Raw genomic sequence first — 27,017 nt, 5'->3', positions numbered from 1 at the left:
GCTTACTTCTTTTTGCAAAGGCCGTAGTGTAGCGAAGCATCCCTACATTACCTATAGTTCTAGATTGTTCATGGCACACATTCTCGTTATGGGCCAAGACCGCAAGTAGAGTCCTATATTTCATGCCCTGCATGCTGAAATGCAAACGCTTTGGCCTGTACTTTAGGCACATATTGTGGAACACTTCCAAACCTCCTGTGTGACAGAATTCTGTCAGCCCCTGCAAATCTCTTGATAGAGTTTTATCGAAAACAATCTTCTCAATGGCTTTGTGTGTGGGTGAAGATGGAACCAACCACTTCTTCTTCCGTGCCTCCTCTGGGGACAAAGGGCCATGTTCACATTGGTGGAAATGTAGGTTTTCTGTCCAGCGGTGAACGTTGGTACAGTGGTGCATCAGTGACCGCATTTTTCAAGTAGGATTTCCACTGACCCTTCACAAGTTTTGGAGCTCCACCAAAGATGGTTGCTGATAGACTGGGACCACTGTGAAATACTTTCCAAACCTTTTTTTTCCTGCAGCCGAGATTTTCTAATTGATTGATTTAGCAAGATGCCATACATCAAACTGATGTTTAATATGTGGGAACTGCTCTCTCATTGTCTTGGCAATTGAAACGTGTCTGTCGTGGCAATGAGGTCGATGTGCATTCCCCTCGATTGTAGATATTCCACTGATTTTATAAATCCTAGTTTCTCCATGGCCACTGAGGATTTACATTGGGACACCTGCACGACCACCGAACTCACAATTGTCTTACTATCCATGTCCTGAAAGTTGTAGGTGCAGTACTTGGCAGAAAATCCAGGGCTGTCGCACTGTCCATCGCCGGCTAGTCTGAATCGTTTGCCCTCGAAAATACTTGCTAGAGACAATTGTTCAATTTTCCAAGCATCACTAATGGTGGGAAATAGATAATCACGTTGGTATCTGTAGTACTGCGTTTTAGAAATTAAATGGAGTCCCGCAAACTGAAAGAAAGACTTTAACTTTCTAAAACATGAGCCACTAAAAAGTGATGCAGCTGCACACAGTAGATTGCCTTCTGGCAGTTTCCTCAGCATCGGTTGTGCAGACCATGAGAACGTATGATTTAATCTATAGGCGGCATGTATTGTGACGTTACTGCCTTGTTTTTGACGAGTCACATGAATCAATGGCTTCCGACATACTTTCCCTGTGACGGAATGCCCACATTTCAGCATACTTATAATATCCATCAAACAACTGTCGAATACTATGTATTTTCCCTCTTTCATTAGACTGTCATCCGGCATCACACTTGTTTCGGACTGCATCGTTGAGGGCATATCAGCAGCATTGAAAGAAATATCGCCGATATCAGGTTCTGATGCGTCGGTGAATGCTGCTGCTGGTTCATTCTGTGTCATTTCAACATCTGTTACTTCAACATTGATGGGAGAACACAACATTGTCGACAGCTTTTTGGGTGGCATTTTTTGGGTGGGTGTAGATTGTGTGAATTGATCTGCGACTACTTCAGAGCTATCTTCAATACATTCAGTATCATCTTCTTGTGGTGTTGCAGTCACACTGTAGCAATGGAGCATTACAACTTTACTGGATTCTCTGGACACATTCATTTCATGTTCTGGCCATTGCACATGAGCATCTCTAGTCTCAACACGCGGCGTCTGAATTAATAGTTCATCCATAGTGTAAATGGTCTGGCAAGCAACATCTCTCATTTGCTTCACTGTCTGTGTATGTATAGTTCGTACACCCACGGGTAACTAGAGGACAGATTGGAAAAGGGATGTTCAGTTTAAACACAAGATAAAGTATAGTAGAATTGTCTGGAAAAAAACATAAATTAGTCCCCAGCACAAAAAAATTTCTAAAGTTATGAACTGATTGTAACTAACCTTATTTTTGTTTCTTTTCTTTGCAACTTTTTTGACTCGACCTTTAACAGCTGCACGCTGTAGCTCCGATTCGTTTCTGCATCTCTTCCCTTCCTGTTGCGCTGCAACGACTATATTTTCTGTATCCGCATAGACAGCACAGATTGAGGCTCCATCGACTCCCTGAAACACAGTACTTTCATTACTATGTATCACAATATTGTTAGCATAAAACACACGTGAGGACGAACACACAGGTACATCTCAATAGCTAAACACGATTTAAACATTGTGTAGAACAATCAAACGACAAGTATTCGAGCTCTGATGACCTAGTTCGATGGAACTGTCAGTATCCATACCTCTGGCTCTGCATGGACTGCCATGAATGATTGTATTGGAGAGGATGCATCCGCAACTCCCTGGAACACAGTACTTGCGTTAGTATGGTTTTCAATATTGTAAACATACACACACCTGGGGTCGACGGCACAGGTACATATAAAGAGATAACCACAAGTGATGCTTTGTCTAAAAGAATCATGGAATATTTAAATATGATCAGATTTAATCGACTTATTTCTCCAATTTCTTTACATCTGCATCATCTAAATGGGATGTTGTGATTGTAGTGGAAGCTCCATCCTCTCCCTGAAACACAGTACTTGCGTTAATAGGGAAGAAAGTATAGCAAATGGAATCACGTTATATGATCACGCTTGATGGAGCTGTCAGTATCCATACCTTGTGCTACTGAAGAATATCTAGGGATGTTGTAAATGTAGTGCACACTTCCGAAAGCTGTTGCGCCGATTCGTATCCGCATGGTCCCGCTTCCACTTCCCCTGGAATTACTTGAATGTCAGGCTCCGCATCAAGTGCGGGGGTTGACGCTTCTACAACTGCCTGAAACATAGTATTTGCATTAGTAAGGATTACAATATTGAAAACATAACACACACTTGGAGTCGACCGCACAGGTACATATCAATGGCTAACCACAAATGAAACATGGTGTAGAACAAACAACAAGTGTTCCAGTCCTGATGATCACGGTCGATGGAGCTGTCAGTATCCATACCTCGTGCTGCTGAAGAACATCTAGGGTTGTTGTCAATGTGGTGGACGCTTCAGCATCTCCCTTAAAGACAGTACTTGCATTAGTATGGATAACACTAATTATAACTGAAAACAAACACCAGGGGACGACAACTAAGGTGTATATCAATTGGAAAGCACTAACCAAACAATTGGTAAAATAATCACACGATACATAAAAACGATTACTTGACATGCATAAAACAAGTCTGTAGCGGAATAGCCAAGTAAGATTACCTGATACGCGCAAGAAGTGGTTGATAACTGCGAGCAAGACACGGAAGTAGAATGTTCTTGCTTCAGATTCAAGGGATAGTCAAGCAGTTGTAAAGGTAAATTATTGTTTGATAATGAAATGCCAATATTTAAAATTGCCATGTAAGGAGACAGAATACTTGTGTAATGCATTTGAAAATGCGCAATATAGCACAGTTCCCTGTGCCCATATATAGATTTCGTTTGTGGGTTATGAAATCTAAACATAATATATTGATAAATGTCATTATTCAAAAAGCTATACACTCATATCAATGTCGAAAGTATTACAAATTGGAAACAACAGCTAAAATATCAATTAATCCATTTGGCTACCTACACACTACCGCAAGGCCTAAAGCTAAAAACGGACACTTGACTCACCAGTGGCGGAATGTGGACGAATAGAGTGGGAATAGCGTTTGCGAGCAATTTTCGTGTCGTTCGCCGTTTATCCTTCTTTGTTACCCAAGATGTGGCGTACATGTTCGAGGGAAAGTGCCGGCTGCAGATGCGGTATCGATCACCCCTCTTGTCCTCAAAGACTTGTTGGACTCTACTTTCAAGCTCATGCAGTGGATATCCGCAATGTCTGACCCATTCTCTTATTCGATCAACAGTTTTCGGTAATACATGCATTGTAGTGCCTTCAGATTTAGCATGGGTCTTCGAAGGGCAACCGCTAATCAAACAGGCAGGCATTGTTGAAAATTCTGAAAAGTAAATATCAACATTATTAAACAATCTTGATGAATACAAATGTGATACAAAAGTAAATGAACCATACAATGTTCAATGCAAAGTTTGTTTTACTCGCCGGAACTATACCAGTTCATCATGTGCGGCTTAGTGTTTGCATAAATTGCAGGAATTTGTAAATGATGTGACTAAACTCTGAACATGTGACTCATCTCTTGGATGTTCTGTCTTGCATGAGAAGGAAACAAGCTTACATTATAGACTGGACCCCAGAAGGAGGCAATTCGATGACAATTGACACAGATGAAAATAAATAGATCTATCGATAGCATAGTCAATAGCAATGAGCCAAATGAACATAGCACTATTGGGTACTCTAATCGCAAATAGATAGAAATTTAAAAATGACCAAAATATGACTAGGATACATGGCCTTACCTTGACCAACAAACAGTTGGATTCAGCAGGCCAAGCAGTATGTTGCAGGAGAACAGGTAGATGGCCACAGGTAGCACACTGACGAGTTTGCTCGAATCGGTCACAGATGGCACGACGACGAGCAGATTAGCATAGATCTCAGTGCTTCTCAGGTAGAACGATCAGGAGTTGACTTGCAAAGCACAAAGATGTTCTCATGAGACAAATCAAGTGGTTTATAAAGTATTAGAAACAGGGGTGTGTTTGTGAATGAATGACGTGTGTATGTCGTGGTATTATGTGGATTGCAGGGGGGCGGCCTGCCTCAGGGGAGGACTGCCTGGAGACACAGGGTCTGAGGAGGCCATGTGAGCGATTCCCCCTTTGGCGTGGGATACCTTTTGAAGTGTACATGGTGTTTGGCACCTTGGCCATTATCGCCCCTGACAGCACACCATGGCAGCCCTCATCCGCGGGTGCGAAATGCCTTTGATAGGGGACGGGGGGTGGATGGATGGCCCGGTGGGCGTGCAGGCAAGTGTGTGGGAGCGAGGGGCCATCAGGCCCCTCTCATCCTTTACTTCTCAGTAGAAACTCGGACCAAGTGCCTCCACTAGTGGGTTCGCCCCTTGCCCTTATGTGATGCTAACTTTGGTTGACATTCGTGTAGATGGGACCACTGAGCAGAACACGGGGCATCCATTTTTGTACCCCCTTTCTACTCCATCTTGGTGACCAGTCCTCACTGCGATACTACAGCGCGCAGAGCACATGGCCCCCACCCTCGTTCCCACTCTGACTGGAAAACTCCACAGGTATTTACAACAGCTAATAAATGTAACACATCACTCTTCCTCTGAGATCACTGTCCTGCATGTGAACCAGCCTGAACTAAGCACATAGCTTGTTCATCTCCACAAACGTGTCCTTGCCCACGCGCCAGTGGAAATTTACTGCCATTCTGACCTTGTGTCCCTGCAAGGTATTCTCTTCATGTGCCAGACCACTGGCCACGCCATGATGCCCACCTAGCAGATCCCCAACTAACATTAGACCCCTACCACAGTATATCGTTGCCTATCAATAACAAATGACACATACCAGAGATTCTTGTGAGCACAGACCCACACTTCAACCAGTGCATTATAGTGGTCAAGACCCTTAACCTAAGGCCTGTATAATCCAATGTTAATTGATAGTATAGATATATGTGTGACATTTATAGAGACATAACCTACTGAAAGACTTTGAACAAGTGTTATTTAGTGCATGCATTATTGAGAATATATTATGTTAGCTTAGATAGTGACCACCCCGCTTCACAGCGACCTGACCTTCACCCATTCGGAGCACAGATGTCTGACGTCCATCTTTGAATGGAGACACACTTCATTCATTTAAAAATATCGAAACAACCGTTGTTGAAATATATATATTATAAATATATATACATATGTGGTGTTTTATTTTGTATCTTATTTTGATGGCACAAAAATAGAAGACTTTACACATTGTACAGGTCAGGTTGCAGCACAACGAGGGAAAATCCCCTGTACTGACCGCTGTCACTCGGGAAAGTTTCTCTTATGGCACAGGCGGGTATTACTCTTCGAACGCGGTGTCCAAGCCTCCCGTGAAGCCACCATGTAAAGGAACGATAGGCCACCAGCTGGTACCACCTGTGAAAAAGAATAATACAAACTGTTTTTAAATGAACAAGATAAGTTTATTAAACGTTTGTTGTCAATGACAATTCTTGTAACTAATGGCATTCTGTTTGGACAAATGCTATCTAGAGACTGCACACTATTAAACGACTTTCATGCGTTAACATTATATGTATATGTAATTTTGGATATAGTAGAAGACCATGAAATAGGAGTGGCATCACAAGCAGAGTATACTTACTCGTTACTCGGATTACGAGGACGAACAGTTGCGTGAAGTTCGTGCATAAGCACCATCATTATCCTCAACACGGACCGTGTGAGGCAGGCTGCCCTGAAGTCTGGCAGCTCGGTGATGCATTGCGGTCGTGGCTCGTCTTCCGAGATGTAGGCCACGCATCCGAGTTTGCACAGCAGCAGCAGTTCTCCTCCTCGGTTGGCATTAGCTCGCACCCATTGCATGTGCACCAGGAGGAAACATCATCCATGCGACTAGGTCCAGTGTCTTCATCCGTTGATTCGTCCTGCCAACTGCCATCCGAAGCCCCATTGTTTTCGCGTGTTTCCCTTTCCAGTAGTTCCTCCTCGGTATACTCGGGCTCGTACATGTAGGGCATTATTGTAGCCATTGTGTGGTAAACAAACTAAAATAATTTATAGCGATGGTACAGGTGTTCACACGGGCTACAAACGGCCAAGGTAGCTGACCAGAGCACAGAAACGAGTCACAGAATACTCAAAGTAACACAGAGAGAGGAATGGAATCGAAAATCTGCTTCTGTGTGTTGTGAAACGGTCTGTTTATACTTATTGAGTAAAGAGGCTTCCTGCCGTTTCCATGGCGACACGTCATTAGCTCAAGCGCAGCGATTTTTGACACGAGACGTGCTTTGGCGTTATGAAATGGGCGGTACGCGTCTGCTGATGACAGGCTCAGGGGCGGGGAATATGATTTAGTGCCGCAAAAGCAGGTCAGCCAGGGCGATGGGGCAAGTGATAGGATTATCACAAAATGGCAGCGCCCTGGTGCTTGTTCTCGCGTGCGTTTAATGGACGAAAACTCGGGTAACGTCCATAGGAAATTTTTCTAAAATCGTTCGACTTAGGCTTAAAAACACATGGCCGACCCGTAGGGACAATAAAAAATTTTGACCGAACCATTCCTTTAAATAAAGCGTGTGCAAACATACAGCCTTGACGGAGGCCATTATAGGCACAGATAGTATTTGATCGCAGCCTCTCCCTATTCATACGAACTTGCATTTTTGACCCTTCATATAAGTGAATTAGAATGGACAAAACGCCGCCTGGCAGACCCAATTTCTATAATGTTGTCCATAATGTGGTTCTGTCTACAGAGTCAAAACGAGGGATTAGGTCAAAGAGGCCATATATATTGGGGGACCATTACATGTCCAGGCTAAGTGTTGCAGAGCACATAAGAGCCCGCCAGCATTCGTTCCCACTTGTCTTCTAAATCCTATCTGTTGCTTAGATAGGATAGCATTTTTTAAACTCCATTCCTCAATGTGCTTTAGAACCATACCAGAAATAATGTTTGAGTCAGCATCCAGTAATGCTATTGGGTGGTAGTTCAGTGGGCTACCCCTATCACCTTTTTTATAGATAGGGACCACATACAAAATCTGCCAGGAGAGTGGCAGGCACTTTGTTAGAATGATATCTTTAAATAGGAGGTGAAGTGCTTTAGCCCACAGATCTGCATTATTTTAAAGGTTGCATTCGTCAGCTCATTGGGCCCTGCAGCTCTCGACAGACTTGCCTTGTTGATAAGGTCCTTAACGTCCTTAATGGAGAAGTTTCCATCTCAGACAAAACCCTTCAGACCATCCAGATCTGGTACGTCAGCTCTTTCCTTCCAAAGATAGTACCAAAGTGCCTCACCCAGACCCTCTCTGGTATGGTATTGCTTTGAGCTGCGGACTATGTGATCTCCATGGCATTTACTGAAATCCAAAATTGTCTTGAGCTGCCATCTTTCAGGGAAGCAATCATGTTTTTGCTAACATTTTGGTACAAACTTCCTCGGTAACCCTTTAGCAAATTTTTCAGTTTTTGTTTTGCCTTCTTTACAGCCTTGTGAATGCAACCATTTGGACTAGATATTTTCAATATTGATCGTATATCTTTACGGCACATTTTCTTCTTATATTGTACCAACAGGTCAATGCCACGTTTATGCATTTTGCTTACAAATTTAAGTGCTGTGACTTTAACAGATTGACAGTTTTGTATCCATAGTAGAGCCAAAAAAGTCAGTCATGAAAATAGTATTCAATTTGGAGACATTTCCTTCATGCCAAACAATTTTGGATTTATTGTTACTCACAATAACCTCAAGCATCTTGTAATCACTAGACTTGGTGTTTTTTTTATCTTAAACTCTTTTACTTGATCGATTAGAGCCTTTGTCATAAATATGTAATTATGGTTGAGGGTCGCTTGCCATCTGACCATGTACTAGGGTTCGCGGTGGTATCGAGAAACTAATTTGCAGAATATAAACCCCAGTTTGCAAACACATCCCGCCAAATTTGACCTTTTGCTATCTTTCTTTTACACCCTAGCAGTCCTCCCAAGATGATGTTTTGATTGTTAAGTTGGGTAGCAGTCAGCAGTCCTACACCCTACACCCAACTCGGGATCGGAGTCATTTGCACTCTGCAGCAAAACCTCTGCATTTAAGTCACCTGCTATAATTATCTGGGCCCCCGGTGTATTGATCAACCAATCTTCAATAAAGTAATTTATCTCTCTTATGGTCACAGAGAGATTCAATATAGGGTTCCAGTCCATATTTATTAACAGAATATACTGACACAGTAGTCTTAGTTTCAGCTTTAGCAATACAGCTAACACACCTTTCGAAACGTGTAAGTGGTTAATCACATCAATATCACACCCATTTCTGATGGCGATTAACAGCCCACCTGCCGGCCTCAAATGAGAAAGCAAGGAAAAGAGGTGCTGGGACTCTGAATGCCTTGTGCACCTCGCAGGAGAGTGAACCAAGCATGTACATGGAAGCAGTGCGAGTCTGGGACCCGCACACAAATAGGAGAATGAGAAGAAAAGATTTGGGGACCCTGAAGTTATATACTTTGTAGCAGAGTGAACCAAGCAGATACAACACACTTTTGCGAATCTGGGATTTGCACTCAGATGAGAAACCAAAGTTTAAAGCCAAGTGGGTCTGGGCCCTTGTGAAAGAAAAGAGAGACAATTCATGAGAATCTATTGGCTTGGCAGGAGAGAGAACCAAGCCACTTATAAGAGACTGAGAATAAGAGGGTCAATGACCCTGGAGTTGATAAAAGGAATCCTACGCTTGGTAGTGGAGAGTGCCAAGCTGTTTTGATATAAGAACTGTGAAAGAAAGAGAAAGCTGGTTTGTGAATTATCCAGTAACCCAGGAAACAAGCAACACCCTAGCACAGGAGTTCTGTATTTTGGAGACATTATTTTGCATCACTTTATTACCAGAACTGTTGATTGAAAATACCAAGAACTCCCTTTTACTTTGAGAAGAGACTTGCCTTGCACAGTTATCTTAGCTTATTAGTGTTAGGGAGAGAAGTAGGTTTTGGGACACAACAGTGAAGACTTTTTAGTTTTGGACTTCCTGACAGTTTCACTAGTTTCCTTTGTGGCAGGGAAACGCCCCTTAGGATTAGGGAGAGAGAGGCCTTTTTCCAACCCTCTTTTTATTTAATAAAAGTCTTTATACAAAAACATGCCACCATTGTGTCCGAGCCTTACTTCTGCACCCTTACAATTCTTTGATTGAGAATAGGTGATCCTGGCATTAGTCCAGGGCTACATAAGGATAGGACTCTGATACAAGGGGATAGCGAACACCAATAGTCACTGCTTTTGGATGTTTTTAGCTTTCACTGTGCTGTGTTAAATTAGGTTGGAGAGTCTTGTTGAAAGAAAACGTTACTGTAAAAAAGCGTTGCTGTTTCTTGAATGCAGAGAATTGGTTTCTGTTGTGTCCCTGGCTGCTTCTGAAGTCAGAACGTCTGGAATGCAGTTAATACCATTAGTTATTGACTGCATTCCTAACATTCTGATTGGCTGAGAAGAGGTCAGTAATGACTTCCACGTGCTAACATTCATTAACCTTTACTTGCAATAGGACCATTAATATCACACTGCTTGAAAGAGCCTACATTAATGTGCCAATGGCTGGCTTGTTGCAACTAGTTAGGAGGACCCAACAGTGAGGCCCTCCTTCACCTGAGTATCAGACTCCCATTTTAAGGAGTAATACTAACATACAAGTACTCACTCCTACCTTCTGATTATTCTTGTTGTCTCCGTTTTATTTATAGTCAATGGGGGTCATTACGAGTTTGGAGGTAGCCATGGTGCTATTAGCGCCATGGCTGCCTCCAAAGTCATGTCCGGGTCCCTTGAATGGGGATTTACCGGGTCATTCCAACCTTGGAGAACCCGGTAAATCCCCATTCAAAATACCCATCCCCATTCGAGCCCCCATAGGGCTCAATGGGAATGGGGAGGGAGCTAATAACAGGCCCGTTAATTACGGGCCCGTTATTAGGTCCTTGGTCCCTTAGCGGCTCCCGCTAAGGGATCTCGGAATGCAGCATTAACCCCTTACCGCTGCACTCGAAATTACTCCCAATGTAATTTATTTTCATGAATGAGAGGTTAATGTTAAAATATGTAAAGGTTTCCATATCCCTAGCAGCTCTTTTTCTAAACCAAACAGTTCATGCCTCAAAAAACCACTAGCATGAACTTGAGTGGAGTCCCCAGCCACCCATATGCCATTCCGCAATCCCTGTTTCACATGGTATACAATGTAACAATGTGTGAGAGAGAGAGAGAGACAGAGAGAGAGAGAGAGACAGAGACGGAGAGGGAAGGAGAGGCAGGGAGAGGGAGAATTTGATAGTGACAAAGTGATCATGTGAAAATGCTTTGCTAGGTATGTTATGTTTTATTGTGTCTTTTAATGCCTTGCTATCCTTGTTATACCCTGCTGTTTGTGTTCTTTATGGTTTCTGCGCCTTACTAACCTGCTCACCATTCTACTTTCCACCTTATATTATACACACCTCGGCTAGCCACTTGCCCATTGCAGCTAAACACCAGCTGGTTTCCCCTCTGCATATACTATCACCCTTGAACTAAACACTTGTCCTAATAGCGTGCCACACACAGCCCTCCAGCAACCTTCAACCTATCTAGGTTAGTACCAAACTGAGCAGAATACCTGCACCTTTGGCACCCTTCTATACATACATAACCCAAAAACCCGACTCCAACACACGTAGAAACATATCTGCACACCGAACTTCGATACTTACAGTTTACACTCACCAACAATTTAATCACCCTCTCCCACTCCTCCCAATACACCTTCCCTTATAAAAGCTATCACCAAGAGGCCACCAAAATGGCAGTGGCTGCACTCTACAAGACCACTTTGCATTGCATTACATTTGAACACTTTTACATTTCCCGATAAATTGTAAAGTCCACTTACATGTCAATTTCTTTTCCGTACCCTGGGTGGTATTCATCCATTGAGCACTGTAAGATCTCAGGTGCTAAATAACCTGGCGTACCACATATGTCTACAGGGGAAACATAATTAGATTGTTGATGAGCTTTTTAGTTTACAGCTTGAAATAAAGATAATCATAGACCCTTAACCGCAGCAATAGAAATATTGCTGTGTCATGAATAATTTAATTGACCTTTGAAATATTGATGGGATATAGCCGTCTGGCATTTAACTATGGAAACGGTAATGGCTAAAACAATGTATTGAGCAGATGTCATTGGGCCTCATGATGACCCTGGTGGTAGGGGGTTAACGGGGCCGGTAGAGCTGCCGGCCCCATTAACCCCCTACCGCTTCATTACGAGGTCTGCTCGCGGGACCCGCTAAGGACGCCTGGTGAAACCAGGCGTCCTTACCGGGTCCCGCGAGCAGACCAGGATGCTAACAACGGGCCCGTCATTAACGGGCCCGTTGTTAGCATCATCCCCATTGAGCCCTATGGGGGCTGAAATGGGAATGGGGATGTACCGGGTCCTGGTTCCTTGAATGGGGAAATACCGGGCCCTCCAAGGTCGGAATGGCCCGATATTTCCCCATTCAGGGAACCTGGACCCAGTACCCGGAATGGGGTTAGCCATGCCACTAAAAGTGGCATGGTTACCTCTAGGGTCGTAATGTGGCCCATTGTCTTAGTATTTGTGCAACCCCTTTTACCCCCTAAATGGGGCGGTTTTGCGCTACCTAATAATAACAGAACATCTAGTGGCACGTTGAGTTTGATGCGTGGTTGCCCTACAGTGAGCCCCATACAGGCTGCATTGGTTTCCCTCCAGCTTTGATTTCTTTTACCTGCCCTATGTGCTTCCGCCTTTTGATTAACATGTAACGTGGCCCTGACCTTTGTTTGAATCCATGCAGTTACTAACTTGTGCATAATTCCACTGTGACAACAAGTAATGTATATAGTTGTCTTTATCACAATTTAATTATATTTAAGAACATAAACCATCAAGTGATACCGGCAACAAATTTACAGATCAACTGGACCCAGAACATAACAACACAGACTTTCTTTCATCGGGCTGTTGCTTAGCAGCTGCAGGCTTCGCTGGTATCCAGTGAAAATGTAGCCAACAAAAATGTAGTGATCCCCCCAGCGAGTGCTGCCCTGGGCGCGCTCCCGCAATGGGCCGGGCAAGCAGAGCGCCACTAGTGGGGAGTGGTCACCCTGCTATTGCGGCTGGTTAATTGGGGCTCCCTCTGGATCTAAGGGGTACAGATGAATCCACCCCCAGCTCACCACCGCAGCAACAGAGTGGCTCCCTGCCTCTTCTCTTCTTCCAAGCAGGGGAGTCGGGTGTCACAAACACCACTGATGCCGTGTGCGATATGGCTGGGGTGGTGGAAGGGTGCCCCCAGTGCTGTAAAGACCTCCTCTGGGGCCTCCTCACCCCTCGTGCATCACCACGCAAGGTCTCCCAGCAAGTATTGCTATGGGGGTGCTCCTGCAACGCCCCGGGCCGGGAGAGCGGCAACAGTGGAGGTGGATTGCCTGCTGTTGTGGTCGGGCCGTCAATGGGCCCCAAATGGGCCGGCTCTCCAGGAGTCGCTGCTCCTCCGACGCAGCTCCCAGGTGCTTCCTATCCTCAGCCCGAGGGACGGGGCAGACAGGTACTCTCCCTCTACAGTGTGGACGGGGGAGGGGCGCCCTGGGTGTCCAGGCCTTTGGGGGGACCTCCACTGGATTTCAACAGCACGCCCCAACACCCCCACACCAGCTCTTAATGCACCGCAAAGTCCGCGGTATAGGTCCCCACTGCTGTGCTCCTCCAAGCCAGGGGTTGGGCAGTGCACCTCTCCCTCGCCGTCACAAGCAGCACGGCTGGGGGAATGGGCACCTGCCAGAGTAAAGGTCCCTTATCCAAGCCCAGGGGACACCGCCGAGTTTCAGGACCGCACCCCTCAGTGGGCCTCGGGTTACGACGGCGATATGTCAGTCTCTGAAGCGGGGCAAAATTCTTTCTCCACGTAAACTCCACAGATTTCCCGGGGCTAAGGACGGAGCTCACGGCCCAGGCAACCATCTTGCCTGCGCCGCCTGGTGGCCTCCAAAGAGGTACGTTTTAACGAGAACCATAATAAAGAAAAAATACTGAAAATATTTATTAAATATATGTTTATATGGTAGTGGGGTAAGGGTTTAAATGGGCGATGATGGGGTTAAAAGGATAGAAAAACAGAGAGCTTGGGGAACAATCCCCAAATTAAAAATATTTTTTCCGTTTTTTGGCTTCGTTGAAATGTACCACTTCGGTAAAATCATATATTACCAAAATGTAGTTTGTGAAAAAGTCATGGTGAAAATACCTCTGCAGTGAAAATGTTGCAAAGCAAAAGGTAGCCAATAAATGCAGCTGAAAAGTAGCCAACATGTAGTTCTGCTAGGGTAATTGTTAGGGTTTAGTGGGCTTGTGGTTGCCTGGTTTAGGGTTAGGATAGAGGTTAGGGTAAGACTAGGGGTTAGTCGATGTTCAGATTTGGTTAGTCATTAGGGTAGATTAATTGTCAGGGTGTTATAGTAAGGCTAGGTCTAAAAGAGTAATGGTTTGGGTAAGTGTTCACGAAAGGGATAGGGAGGTTGGAGAGGGCTGGTGATGTTGGTGTAGAATAGCGGCTAGGATAAACTCAGTGGTTAGGTTAAGATAAGCATTAGGGGAAGTGGTAGAGTTGCAGTTAGGGTAAGTCTAAGATTAGTAATAGAGCAAGGGTTTGGGTTAAGGCAAGGGCTATGCAATTTGTGGCAAACTGGTGATGGGGTTGGAGATAGGTTGACTGTTCATTTTCTATTTATTTTTTCTTAAGTAACATGAAAATAAAATGCTTTAGCGTGCTGAATTGTTATTGTTCTTTAACAGTAGAATAAGGGTTATAATTAAAGTTAGGGCAAGGTTTAGGAATGGGGTTAGGGTGATTGTGGAAATTTCGTTAGAGGTTTGGGTCATATTTGGGGTTAAAGACTGTTGTGTATTTCAAAATACCTTTTTTGGCGACCCTATTACTGGCAACATTTTCGCACTTTGGATTGCTTGCATTGAATGACTACATTTTTGAAAATATAACCACATTCCAAAGTGTGCCCTTGGAAAGCCATGTGCTCTTGATTGGCCCTATTATAGCTGCATATCTTTCATTACACAATCATTTGTAAATACATCTTCAATACAATTCACTCAAGCACTCTTGAAAATGAAATACATTTTTGGAAACACACACTTTGGAATTTGGCTATGGATTTGATGCCCTAGTGCCTAGGGCTGTACCATTGTGTTCTGATTAATATTTAAGGAATATCGAAAGATTTAATTAGGGACATTTTGATTATAGGAATTTTATTTGGTTAAAATAAAGTGGTGCCCACCTGTTTCTCATTTTTTACATTTTTGAAAACAACATTTTGCTGACTACATTTTCACATGACTCCATTTTCTTGGGGACGTTTTCACACAAAGACGCTTCACTTCATAATTGACACGAATGTTGTTCACAAAAGGAATAACCCTAACAATTTTCTTCCTACTGTTATTTTACTTGGGTCCTGTCACAGTACTCAAGATTCTCATATCAGAGGAGTCCTATAGTAGGGTAACCTGTGACGTGACATTTTCCTGGGACATGCTGGTATCCAGGGTCTGACTCCTAGGCCGCACTATGTGGGAAGAGGGACTAAGTGCATAACAAGCTTGGGTTCCTTGTTATCTGCCTGGGCAACCCTGCTCCTACACACATGTATCAGAGTGCACCTGAACAGAAGCTCTTAAAGTGTGAGGAGTCAGCCATGGGAGGCTGACACATAGGTGAAGTTATATCACAAGATGCCATTTAATAAATAATAAAAGGTGTGACAAACGCCTATCTTTCCCTAACCTAACAAGGATTTCCCTGCCTGTCAAACTAATACTAAAAGAAAATGACCTAGTGTCCAGAATGTCTGTCGCTCACACTAATACATACAACAAAATTATACATGGATTATTTCGCAACTTCAACATACATGCAAATATAAAGAAAACAAGAATTCTTATGATCAGGGTTGGATCCACTTCCCCTAGATCAATTCAGAATAAGTGAAACACAAGTTCAATTTCAGTAAAGTTCTTTTCCCTCGCCAAGTTCCATTTCTGTTGGAATATACAATTCTTTGTATCCAATATGTCCTTCCCTTGGTGAGGAGACTTCCTTATGACAATTGTTATGGTTTCCTCCTGGCAAATCAAAATGTCTCTTTCTTCATATATCAAAATGAACAGTCAATGACAAAAAGATTCCTTTCTCAGGAGATCAAATCAGTTTTCACCACTTGACATTTCTTCTCCATAAACAGCACCTTAATCAGGATAGAACATTCAAACGCTCTACTTAACTCAGGATGGTAATGCAACTGTTCATCAAAACACAAAGGTGGAATTGCAATACTTTTCCACCTTCTACTTCAACCACAACCTTTGATCACAGTTATAATACTTCAACTTCTTTTCTTCTTGGTCCACTCGCCGGCCAGGAGTAACTGCAAATTGTCCCTTTCCTGGTATACTCGCTTGCCAGGATAAAGTTCCTACTACTACTACTTGTACTTTGTGGAAGGCTTTTTCACAACTTTCCACATTTAACCCCTTAATGGAGAAAGTTAAACCAACAACATCTTCATAATAAATCTTTTAACTTGTAACACAATTGGTTTATAACTTCTTTCATACATAAGAGGACAATGGCCCTCATTATGAGGTTGGAGGTAACCTTCATTACGAGGTTGGAGGAAACCATGCTGCATTTAGCAGCATGGTTGCCTCCTTACCGCATACCGGGCCCGGGTTCCTCAAATGAGGACTTACCGGGTCTTGCCAACCTTGGCGGACCCGGTAATTTCTCATCCGAGGAACCCGGACCCGGTCCATCCCCATTCTCATTCGTGCCCCCATATGGCTCAATGGGAATGGGGAAGGAGCTAACAGCGGGCCCGTTTATAATGTCTATAACGGGCCCATTGTTAGCTCCCTCGTCGCTTTGCAGGACCCGGTAAGGATGCCTGGTTTTACCAGGCGCCCATTGCGGGTCCCGCGAGAAGACCCCGTAATAGGGCAGAATGGGTTTACCAGCACCATTACCGGTGCTGGTAAACCCATTCCGCCAACCTCGTAATGAATGTCTGCTATTGACAATGTAGGTTGTGATTGTCTCCCCCTTGATCCTTTCTACAAGGAGGGCTTATCCCCTGCTTTCTCTGACTTCTTTCCACACAAGCTACTGGCTGATGACTATGCGATTTTCAACTTCTTTTTTTGCTACATACAATCTACCTTGATATCTCTTGGATTTTGCAATGCAGAAAACAAAGCCCCTTATTTGGATATCCCTCTTTGGGAAATTTGTATCCCTTGCATTTTATACTTGCCCTTCTTTGACTTGCGCAATGCTGGTTATATTGTTCTGTGTTTCAGAATTGTCCCTTTTTGGTTTGACAATAAAGGTTACAGTCTGCTTCTGTTTGCCCTCTCTTTTTTCGACGTGTTACATTCAGTTTGTTTAAATGTAACTGTTCATATTCAAAATTAACTTTCTGGTATAGCCGTCGGTTTTGGAGCGTCCCGGGGGTTACCCCAATTAGGCCAACTCACTGGTTGATGCTGGCGTCTCCTCCAGATCCGCTTCCTCTGCGTCACTGCTTGTCGGATCTTTCCACACGTTTGACAGCTACAGTTGGATTCCATCAGGCCGCGCTGTCTATCACTGGAGCTCCGTCTGCTCCAAACGCTCTGCGGTGCTGTCCGCACACCAGTGAGAGATATAGGATGCAGCGAGTGCTTCTCTCCCTCAGGACAGCCGGTCTCAGAACTGCTTCCTGCTGCGCATCCTCTGCATCTCTTGGGCACAACGACTTCAGTCACAGGACCTCATCACGAGTTGGGCGGTAACCCTTAAATGCGGCGGTAATGCTATAACTGCCGCACGTAAGGGCTGGCCCAATCATGAGTTGGGCAGAAAGTGGGACTTTTACCTCCAGCTTTTTGCCCATTTTTGGTGCTATTAGCGCAGAGCTAATTGCGTCGATGTTAATAGCGCCACCCTATACCCTTTGGGTCCAATGGACCCAATGGGGAATGGGGATTTACCGCCTTACTGCTACTTGTGATCAGTTGCTAATAGCGCCGGACCGAGTAGTGGTAACGCTATTTGCACAATTACAGCCGTGACACCACCAACCTCACGATAGATCCCACAGTCTCTTCACAGTGTCCCGCTATTGGCAACGCCAACCTCTGCTTCACCCTGCTCCTGCTGCTCCTCTTGCCTTCTTCTTTCAACCCGCACCTGAAGGTCCTTTAAATATTTAAAGGCCCCGCTCAGCTGTGGGATATTACAACCACTAGACCGCATACTACATTTTGGCAACTCTGGATCTCTCTTCCTTGTCCCAGTACTGCGACCATTATGGGACTGGAAGTCCATAATGTTCTTAATTGAATTAACATGAAAATCTTCAATATCTTTTAATTCACTTTGTTCAAGGAATTGAACAGACCTATGTTTAAAGAAAGGTTTTAAGGAAGCTGTACTACTAAAAGTAGTAACATTTACTCCCTGTTTCTGATATGCATCCTTTTCATATTCACAACAAAGGCTTTCATATTTAGTACCCGGTAAGAGTCTGGGAGGGGAGGTCTTACAGTGACAATGGCCCTCATCACAACCCAGGCGGTAAGTATCCAACATTACCGGCATGGCGTAATTAGCGTTAACGCCTTGGTCCGATGCCGTAAAGTGCGGCACATTACGACCCATCGTGCACGAGCATTACGCCATGCCTGTAATGTAAACTACGCCATGGCGTAAATGACCCCAAAACGGCCCTTACCGGCATCGTACGCCGCGCAAGGTGCACTACCGCCACCCATCATTGCGGTGACCGTAATTAGCGGTCACCGTAATTAACGGTCAACGTAAATAAGCGGAACAGGAAGTAGCGTCATCACGGCAGAACAGGAAAGAGCACGGCGGCCATCTTTGAAAACACAATCCATTGCCATCCTACCCAACCACACCACATTTGACCCACAGACCTTGTAAAACCCATCACCCACCCATTTCCCCACCTAAACATGCCCAAAGTTCTGAAGAAAGCCTGCGATCGGCAGCGGCAGGACCGCTTCAGTCAGGAAGAACTAACGATGTTGGCAGAAACGCTGCAGGAAAAGGCGGACATCGTCTTCTCGCCAGAAATGACAAGAGCAGCCATAGCCCGCAAAAAGGAAATATGGGAACTTGTGGCACAACGGGTCAGTGCCGTAGGTACCACCCCACGCACCTCCAAACACTGCCGCAAAAGGTGGGATGACCTCCGGCTCCGAGTAAGGAGCATACTGTCAGCCAATCGAAACCTGGCCCTGGCAACTGGCAGGGGAGCAGACTCCCCAATCAAGATGCAGCCATGGGAGGAGATTTGTGCCTCGACGATTGGCATAGAGTGCATTGAGGGCGTTGGTGGAATGGAGAGAGCAGCCCCGACATCAGGAGACACAGGTAGGTGCCTCCAATTCAGCCATGCAAAACACCCTGAATTACACTTACATGGGAATCACAATGTCGCCCCATATGGGAAACACAACACATCAGCAGGAGACCCACACCCTGCACACATGCAGCATGCACACTCCACAGCAGACACACACATTTCTGCATGCTCAACCCACCCAAAAGGGAGACAACCTGTATGTCACAGCCTACAAAGTCCACCATCTATCCTTCAAAACCATGGCAATCTTCATGCCTGCTCAATGTTCGCTGACCCTTCCCCTCCTCTGCTCCACCACAGGCTCACAATCGGACACCGGCAGGGACGAGAGTGGCACCACCCCAGCCAAGAAGCCCAGGACAGAGGGAAGAGCACAACAACCCACCACCTCTGCTGGACCCATGCCCAAACCACACCAGGCCAAAATCCCTGTCGAAAGACAGCCCAGGGTAGCAATGACCCCAGACGAAAGTGCCATGATAGCACCCACGGAAGACACACAACAACTGCTGCCCACTGAGGGCAATGTGTCTGCGGGGAGCAGTACCATTGAGGAGACTGCTGCCGTCGCTGCATGCTCCGACAGCGACGTGGGGAATATGGAGGATGACACTGAAGGTTCCCCCAACGCCCACCTTCACTCCCCACACCTGTCCCCATGTAGCCTGCACAGAGACGACACACAGGGGCTAGCCTTGGAGAGACTTGGCCAGCCACTCCCAGCACAGTGGGAGTCGGGGAGGAGGGGAGTAGTCCAATTGGGCCGCCAATTGCAACCTCCATTGCCCCTGATTTCCAGCAATCGCTGGACGAAATATCAACGAGGCAACAACAATTGTCCTCACTACTGACACAGAATGTTGCTGATTGTGGAGGCGCAAGTGCAGGCATGGAGAGATGTGCTGAGAACATCAAGGCAGCCATCCAATCAGCAAGCAAGGACATTTGTGCAGAACTAGCCGCGGTGCGGAACATGATAAGTGAACTCATACAGACAATCATGGACACACAGCGTAGCGAGCAGGCCAGTACCTCCTCTGCAGCAAGTTCTGCCCCAGCCAGCCCAGTCCGCAGGTCATCCAGGAACCTGAGGAGCACAGGCAGGGGGGCCCCAGGTGCCGGGAGAGGGGGCTGCCAATATTGGCCGTCCAGTGCACCAATGAAACATTACCCAGCCCTTCACCACGGTCACCGTCACACCTTTGCAGGGAGTTCAGGGGGGAGGGGGAGGGGGATAGGGTGTGTTGGGGAGTTCAGGGGGGAGGGGGAGGGGGGATAGGGTGTGTTGGGGAGTTCAGGGGGGAGGGGGAGGGGGGATTGGGTGTGTTGGGGAGTTCAGGGGGGAGGGGGAGGGTGGATAGGGTGTTTCTGACCTATGCACATTGATAATACACTTTTTTGATTTGCACAAATCAAATGTGTGGACATTGCTCATTGCGTATGTGTGCTTTATTGATGTACAGTCCACAGTGTGCACGTCTCAGACACACACAGTGCCCCAAGTGCCGTCTCCATGTTACACACACCAGCCGTGTGTGCTAGAAGCATTGGTCAATGATATTCTGACGCATTTCACGGCCCTCCTGTGCATCGCTGCCTCCTTGAGGTGCTGCGCCATCCCCACCCCCATCATCCTCATCGTCAGGTGGTTGCAGTTCTGCGTCAGGGGGCAGTGGAACATTCCGTCTGACACACATATTGTGTAGCATCACACATGCCATGACAATCTTTGCAACCTTCTCATGGCAGTACAGGAGTGCCCCGCCAGACCTGCTGAGGCAGCGAAACCGTGCCTTCAGTAGGCCAAATGCCTGCTCAATCACCACACGGGTACGTGCATGGGCACGGTTGAAGTCCGCCTCATGCTGGTTCTGTGGGTTCTGGACTGGTGTAAGGAGCCACCTCTTCCGGGGATAGCCAGCATCACCTGTATGTAGGAAACAAAGTATGTGTCAGTCATTACATCTAATTCCCAACATGAGGTGCCAACATGCACATTGAACTGTTACTTTGGACCACTTTCAGTTGCGCTGATGGATTCACACTATGCAAACGGTATATGTCCATGGCTCTCATGGACAGTTTTGCATGCCAACAAACCATGTATGCAGGGTGGTTGAGTGACTTGTGAGTGCCCATCCACTGTGTCCGTCCATGCCGTATGTTCAGGTGACTTGGCACGTGTCCTGTGATGTCAATGCTCACATGATTGCTACATTGCTTTCTGCATCATTATGACCCCAGTGAACTATCCGGATGTTGATAGGGACATTTAGTGGGCCTTGCTGTCTGTGCTGTGGCGTTGTGGTGTTTCTGTCCGTCATGTGCCTCCTTTGTGTGCTGTCATGTGGGACACGCCTTTCAGTATATGGTGTATAGTGACGTGCATGTAGGTGCATTTCGTTGGAGTCAATGGTCCAAATTGGTACAATGCACTTGCAGATGGTTGTGTCATGGTTGGAACACACCTTCTCTGACATGGTGGGGCTGCTTCGGTCAGGCATAATGTCTACAGGTGTGAGATTACGTTAGTGCTGCTTTAGGGTATGATCGTCTCTGCTAGTCACAGCCAGGTGGAGTATGCATCACCCCCCCCTTTCTGCCAGGTGGAGTATGCATCATCCCCCCCCCTTTCTGTCAGGTGGAGTATGCATCACCCCCCCCCCCTCTGTCAGGTGGAGTATGCATCACCCCCCCCTTTCTACCAGGCGGAGTATGTATCATTCCCCCCCTTTCTGTTTCTGCCAGGTGGAGTATGCATCATCCCCCCCCCCTTTCTGCAAGGTGGAGTATGCATCATTCCCCCCCCCCTTTCTGCCAGGTGGAGTATGCATCATCCCCCCCCCTTTCTGCCAGGTGGAGTATGCATCACCCCCCCCTTCTGCCAGGTGGAGTATGCATCATCCCCCCCTTTCTGCCAGGTGGAGTAGGCATCATTCCCCCCCCTTTCTGCCATACCAAGGTCATGACATGAGACTCACCGAGTAGCCAGGATCTTGGGCCTGCATGTCGCTCCATGTAGCGTGGTATTGTGGAGTTCCTCAGGACCATTGAATCATGGGTTGATCCGGGGAATCGGGCACAACAATGTGTGAGGATCCTGTTGGAGTCACAGACCATCTGCACGTTGATTGAGTGAAATTGTTTACGGTTGCGGTACGGTACCTCCATGGCATGTGGGACCACCAATTCCACATGGGTGCAGTCGATGGCACCAATGCAACCAGGTATGCCGGCTAGTGCATGGAAACCCACTTTGGTGTTTGCAATCTCCTGGGCAGACCGTGGTAATGAGATGTGGTCGTCTGTGTGCTTGAGGAGGGCATCGAGCACTTGGATCAGTGTACGTGAGAATAATGGTTGTGAAATACCATGCAAGTGCCCCACTGTGTGCTGGTAGGTGCCTGTGGCCAGGAAGTGGAGTACAGACACTACCTTCAGTAGGGATGGGATGGCAGTTGGTGTTTCTATCTTGCTGACAATGTCGTTGTGCGTCATGTCCACGATGGCGGTGATGGTGTCCCGGTCCAAACGGTACAGGGTGTGGATCTGCTCAGCAGTGAGGTTGAATGGACTGGCTCTAATGCGTGGGATTGTGGGCTGCCTGCGTGGTGGTACTGGCTGTGCTGGTTGGCCTTGCTGGGCCTGCCTTGCCCTCCTTCTCCTCCTGCGTCTTCTCTGTGCAGCTTGTTGTTGTTGTTGTTGTTGTAGTTGTAGTTGTAGCACTTGCATTGCTATCAGGTCCTCCAGCCCCAACATTGCTAGTCCTATTGGTACCATTGTGGAGTGTGACTGGGTCTGGGAAGGGGTTGGGTGTGCTCTTTTTGTACTTCCTGAGTCTGTATTGCCTCCACCTGTGCTGATTCTGTGCACCTGTGGCAGCTGGATTCACTGCACAAGGCCCTTTACGGTTTGTTTCCGCCATGCCGGTAATTACGGTGTGGGGGGTAGCGTGTGCGCGTCCTTGGTGCAGTTAGCGGCAGCGTTAACTACGATGCCGCTAATGGCATCGTAGTTAACGGTCACGAGTCTTAATCGGACCTAGCGGAAAACGATGGCGGTAATCCTTTACCGCCATTGTTTTTCGCTTTGCGCCTGGGTTGTAATGAGGCCCAATATGCCATTAAATATTCAGGCATTCGCAAACCTTCATCATCAGAAAAATTACGTACAGCCGAAAATTTTAAACACATCTACCAATCGCTGCAATTACAGTGAACGAGGGGACCGGGGCAGATAGGGTGTCTCCCGCACCCTTGTTCACTGTAATCGCATCTGAGGTTGCGGGGGGCGTCCACCGCGACCTACATAATAAAGTTAAAAAATAAAATTAAAAAAAGGAACACTGCTGCGCCAGTTCCCATGCACGTAAGTGAAGGGAACCGGCGTTGCAGAGGGATGGCTGAGGCGGCTGCACACAGCGAAGTGTGCCGCCGAAGGTAAGTAAGGGGGAGGGGAGCGGGTTGTCGGGAATGTCCACGGGAGACAAAACCGAAAGTTATTTCCATTCAAATTACTTTCGTTTTTTTCTCCTTCAGACATTTCAGTTTCAAACAATTCATGGACAACCGGTTAGGATCAGGTAGTCCCTGTCTTTCCCTGGCCACATGAGGGGAGACTTTAGGCTGGGATTCTGGGATGACTGTGCAAAAAAAAAAGAAAGTGGCAAGTTCACCTAATTTCACTCTGCCTCTATTTTAAACTCTGCTGCAATTTTAAACTACTTGGGAAAAGCATGGAAACTCCCTGGGCAACAAAGTTTATGTCATCCCTACTTTCCTTTCACTACTCCTAGTTTCCATTGCTTTTAACTACCTAATACCTTCTTGCCAGCCTGTCTGTCCTCCATCCATAATGATTTCCAATACCTTTCCTGGGTACCTCGCCCACTCCTACGGACATGGTCTTCTAGTCCTTCTGCAGGAACCTCTGTCATTATGGGTTTAGCCACATTAGGGCTGTTTAACTGTCATTAAGTGTTCGGATTTCCCCCTCCCCACAAGGGATGGCAGAGTCTCAAGAAATCCTAACTGACATTCCTCTTAGTCATGGACTCTGTTCACAACATCCCTCACCTGAAAACAACTTGCCCACTTACACTGACTTACAACTTTTACTCACTAGCAACTCCTGATGAGCTGTCCTAAAACAGTCATTTGGTTCAGTCCACTGTCAGCCACGCAGTCACTATGCTACAGTCACTCCCTTCCTAGTTCCGTAGAAATACCATGCTACAACCTACTGACGGAACCCTGCCACCACAGTGCATGGCCTCCCAACCAATAAACAATCTGCATGACATCACAGCAGGAACTATTGATATGAAGCTTAACCCCTTAGATCCTAGGCAGCATGTTCATATCTACTGGCCAGTTAAACAGAAAAACCAGAATTCTCAGTCTAATAAATAACATGGGGGTTACACTCTTCAAAAATCTGCAGCTGGAACTGGCTAATGGATTTGACCCATCTAGATTTCACTTTATAGCAATGCACAGCTTGAGATAAATAGTATAACTCCTGACAGGGAAATCTTTCAATCAATCCACGAGTAATCCAAACAGGAGGGTTGGTAAACGTCTTTAATGGTATGAACAACACAGCAGCACGAACATTAACCTGTACAAAACACCACAGACAAATCCGAAATGCACAACCCTGTGCACAAAATCACATCCCATCTTATACCTTTCTTCACCATTAACCTCTATGAGAGACAAGTGTCTAACAAATCATTTAAAGGAGTTGTGGTGTCACGTGCCCAGTTAGTTCCGGGCCACGTGACACACAGGAAATGAAGGTATCACCGGAACTGACGTGAGAAAGTCAGTCCGGGTTTAAGCATCCAACCCTGTGGTCGTGTCTCTTTCTGTGCCCGCGACCCCGCTGCGCTGCGCGCTGCTCGCGGCCCATCAAGGCCCCATCCTCACAGTCGGGCTGAAAGAGTAGCCGCTGCCCGACATCACACTGGCGATGAGGCCGTAGGAAGAACCTGCGCGGCCCAACACGCACCTGCCAGCCCTGCACCGGCTGCAGCTACGGAGCGGAGCTGCTCGGTGGAAAAAAACAGGTCAGACCAGCCAACGGCGATTCCGCGCGCCGCATGCGGACCATCAACCCTCACTAGGGTGGAACGCTCCACGAGGCCGCGTGTCGGCCACACCATCAACACGAGCTCCACCAGCATTACAACGTCTATGCGAACCGCGTGTCATACGCGCGTCTTCACTCACCCGCGTATCAGCTGCAGCAATGGCGGGAGGCCTACCCAACATTCCAATTCACCGCGCGTGTACACGCACATCATCAAAGCTCCTGCGAACCATCCCCAAACACTACTACAGCATGGAAGAAGGGAAATGCATGTCTTACGCTCACTGAACACTATTTTTGGGAAAAGAGAAGTAACTTTGGCTGCATGATACTCTCGCGCTTTCTGAGTAGCTGTGCAATCTTCCACATCGCACATCATGCAGAAATGACCAGTGCTAACGCAAGAAGCAAACTGCACCGGTGAGTAGGCCACAACAACCACCCTCACTAACGTGAAACGCTGCCCTACAACATGTCCAGCTCGGAATCCAGCCCCGCGAGGGCCAGCATGAGTTTTTCCGCGAGGAAAAGCCTCACCACGGACCACCCAGACCCAGCGCTGACCGCGTTAATGCCGCCATTTGACCCATTCACCACGGGAGCAGCCATCAGATGGGAAATCTGGCTACAACAGTTCGAAATGCACCTCGATGCCAGAGATATCACTATACCAAAGAAGAAGCAAACTTTTCTTCTACTCAACATTGGGGCTGCCACCCTACGCCTATTCAACGCCACCCAGACAGTGGAGACCACAACAACTACGACGCAGCCAAAGCTGTACTCACGAACATGTTTAGGCCAGATCTTAACCCTGACTATGAACGCTTTCACTTTTGCATGGCCAGGCAGCGTGAAAAAGAAACTGTTGACAAATTTCATGATCGCCTTCGCGAGATGGCAGTCGGCTGTGAGTTCCCCGACGAGGAGTTCGCAATCCGCCTCCAAATAATCAATGGCATATCCTCAGAAAAGCTGAGAAGGGCTATACTCTCGGAGAGGAACATGCGCCTGTCCCGCATTCTGGAAATGGCGCGCCTTCGTGAGCAGACAGAAGATCAAGTCGCGGTGATCGAGGCAGCAATCCAAAGACTGCCGCTTGACAACCCCAAGCCAACAGAGGACATCGCGGCCATATCCAAGCACCAGAACACTCGCACGAAACATAGCCAGAAAACACATATGCCGCAAGAAGGTAACAAAGCCTGAAAATGGTGCGGCGGCCCATGGCACAAAGGAGAATCCTGCCCGGCATGGGGGTCCACGTGCAGAAAATGCAACCGCCTCAATCACTATGCTGCAGTCTGCCTAAACCCGCCAAACCGAAATGACAAGGAGACTCCCTCCCGACCGGCACAAGAGCGCCGGAAGAAGTTTGCACCAAGAGAGTCTTCATATCAACACAACCGGAAAGGAAAAGCCAGAGCCGTTGACCATTCGCAAAGATCTCCGGACACGAGCGATAGCGGCGACAGTGCGTCCCCTGAGAGAAAAGAGAGACGAAAGAAAAAGAACAACAGGATACACCGAATACACCTCATATCCGCTGTCGAACCACACCGATCACGAAAAAAGTAAGAGGCCGTCGTGCACAGTCCCAACGGGGAGCCACTGAAAGTTGTCATTGACACTGGGGCAACAGTGAACGTAATGCCAGCAACAGCATTCAGCAAACTTCACCCGAAGCCCACGCTCCACAAGAAGAAGGTCCGACTGTATGCATACGGGTGCAAGAAACCCCTACTCGTGAAAGGATCTTTCAAATCCAATTTCGCACACAAAAACACTAATTGCCGAG

General features: G+C 46.7%; 1 protein-coding gene across 2 annotated transcripts in view; it reads right to left on the bottom strand.

The window, feature by feature from the left end:
- Nucleotides 1-27,017, bottom strand: part of PHKG1 (phosphorylase kinase catalytic subunit gamma 1) — a 417,011-nt gene that overhangs the window by 56,151 nt on the left and 333,843 nt on the right. For both annotated transcript variants that reach the window (XM_069614874.1, XM_069614875.1), the window contains exon 7: nucleotides 11,539-11,629. In XM_069614874.1, the coding sequence (XP_069470975.1) occupies nucleotides 11,539-11,629 (91 nt within the window). The remainder of the gene's footprint in view (nucleotides 1-11,538; nucleotides 11,630-27,017) is intronic.

Source organism: Ambystoma mexicanum, chromosome 9 (genome assembly GCF_040938575.1).
Source record: "Ambystoma mexicanum isolate Mex_15411 chromosome 9, UKY_AmexF1_1, whole genome shotgun sequence".
NCBI lineage: Eukaryota > Metazoa > Chordata > Amphibia > Caudata > Ambystomatidae > Ambystoma > Ambystoma mexicanum.
Note: the sequence above shows the minus strand (reverse complement) of the source record. Positions and strands in the feature narration are given on the sequence as shown.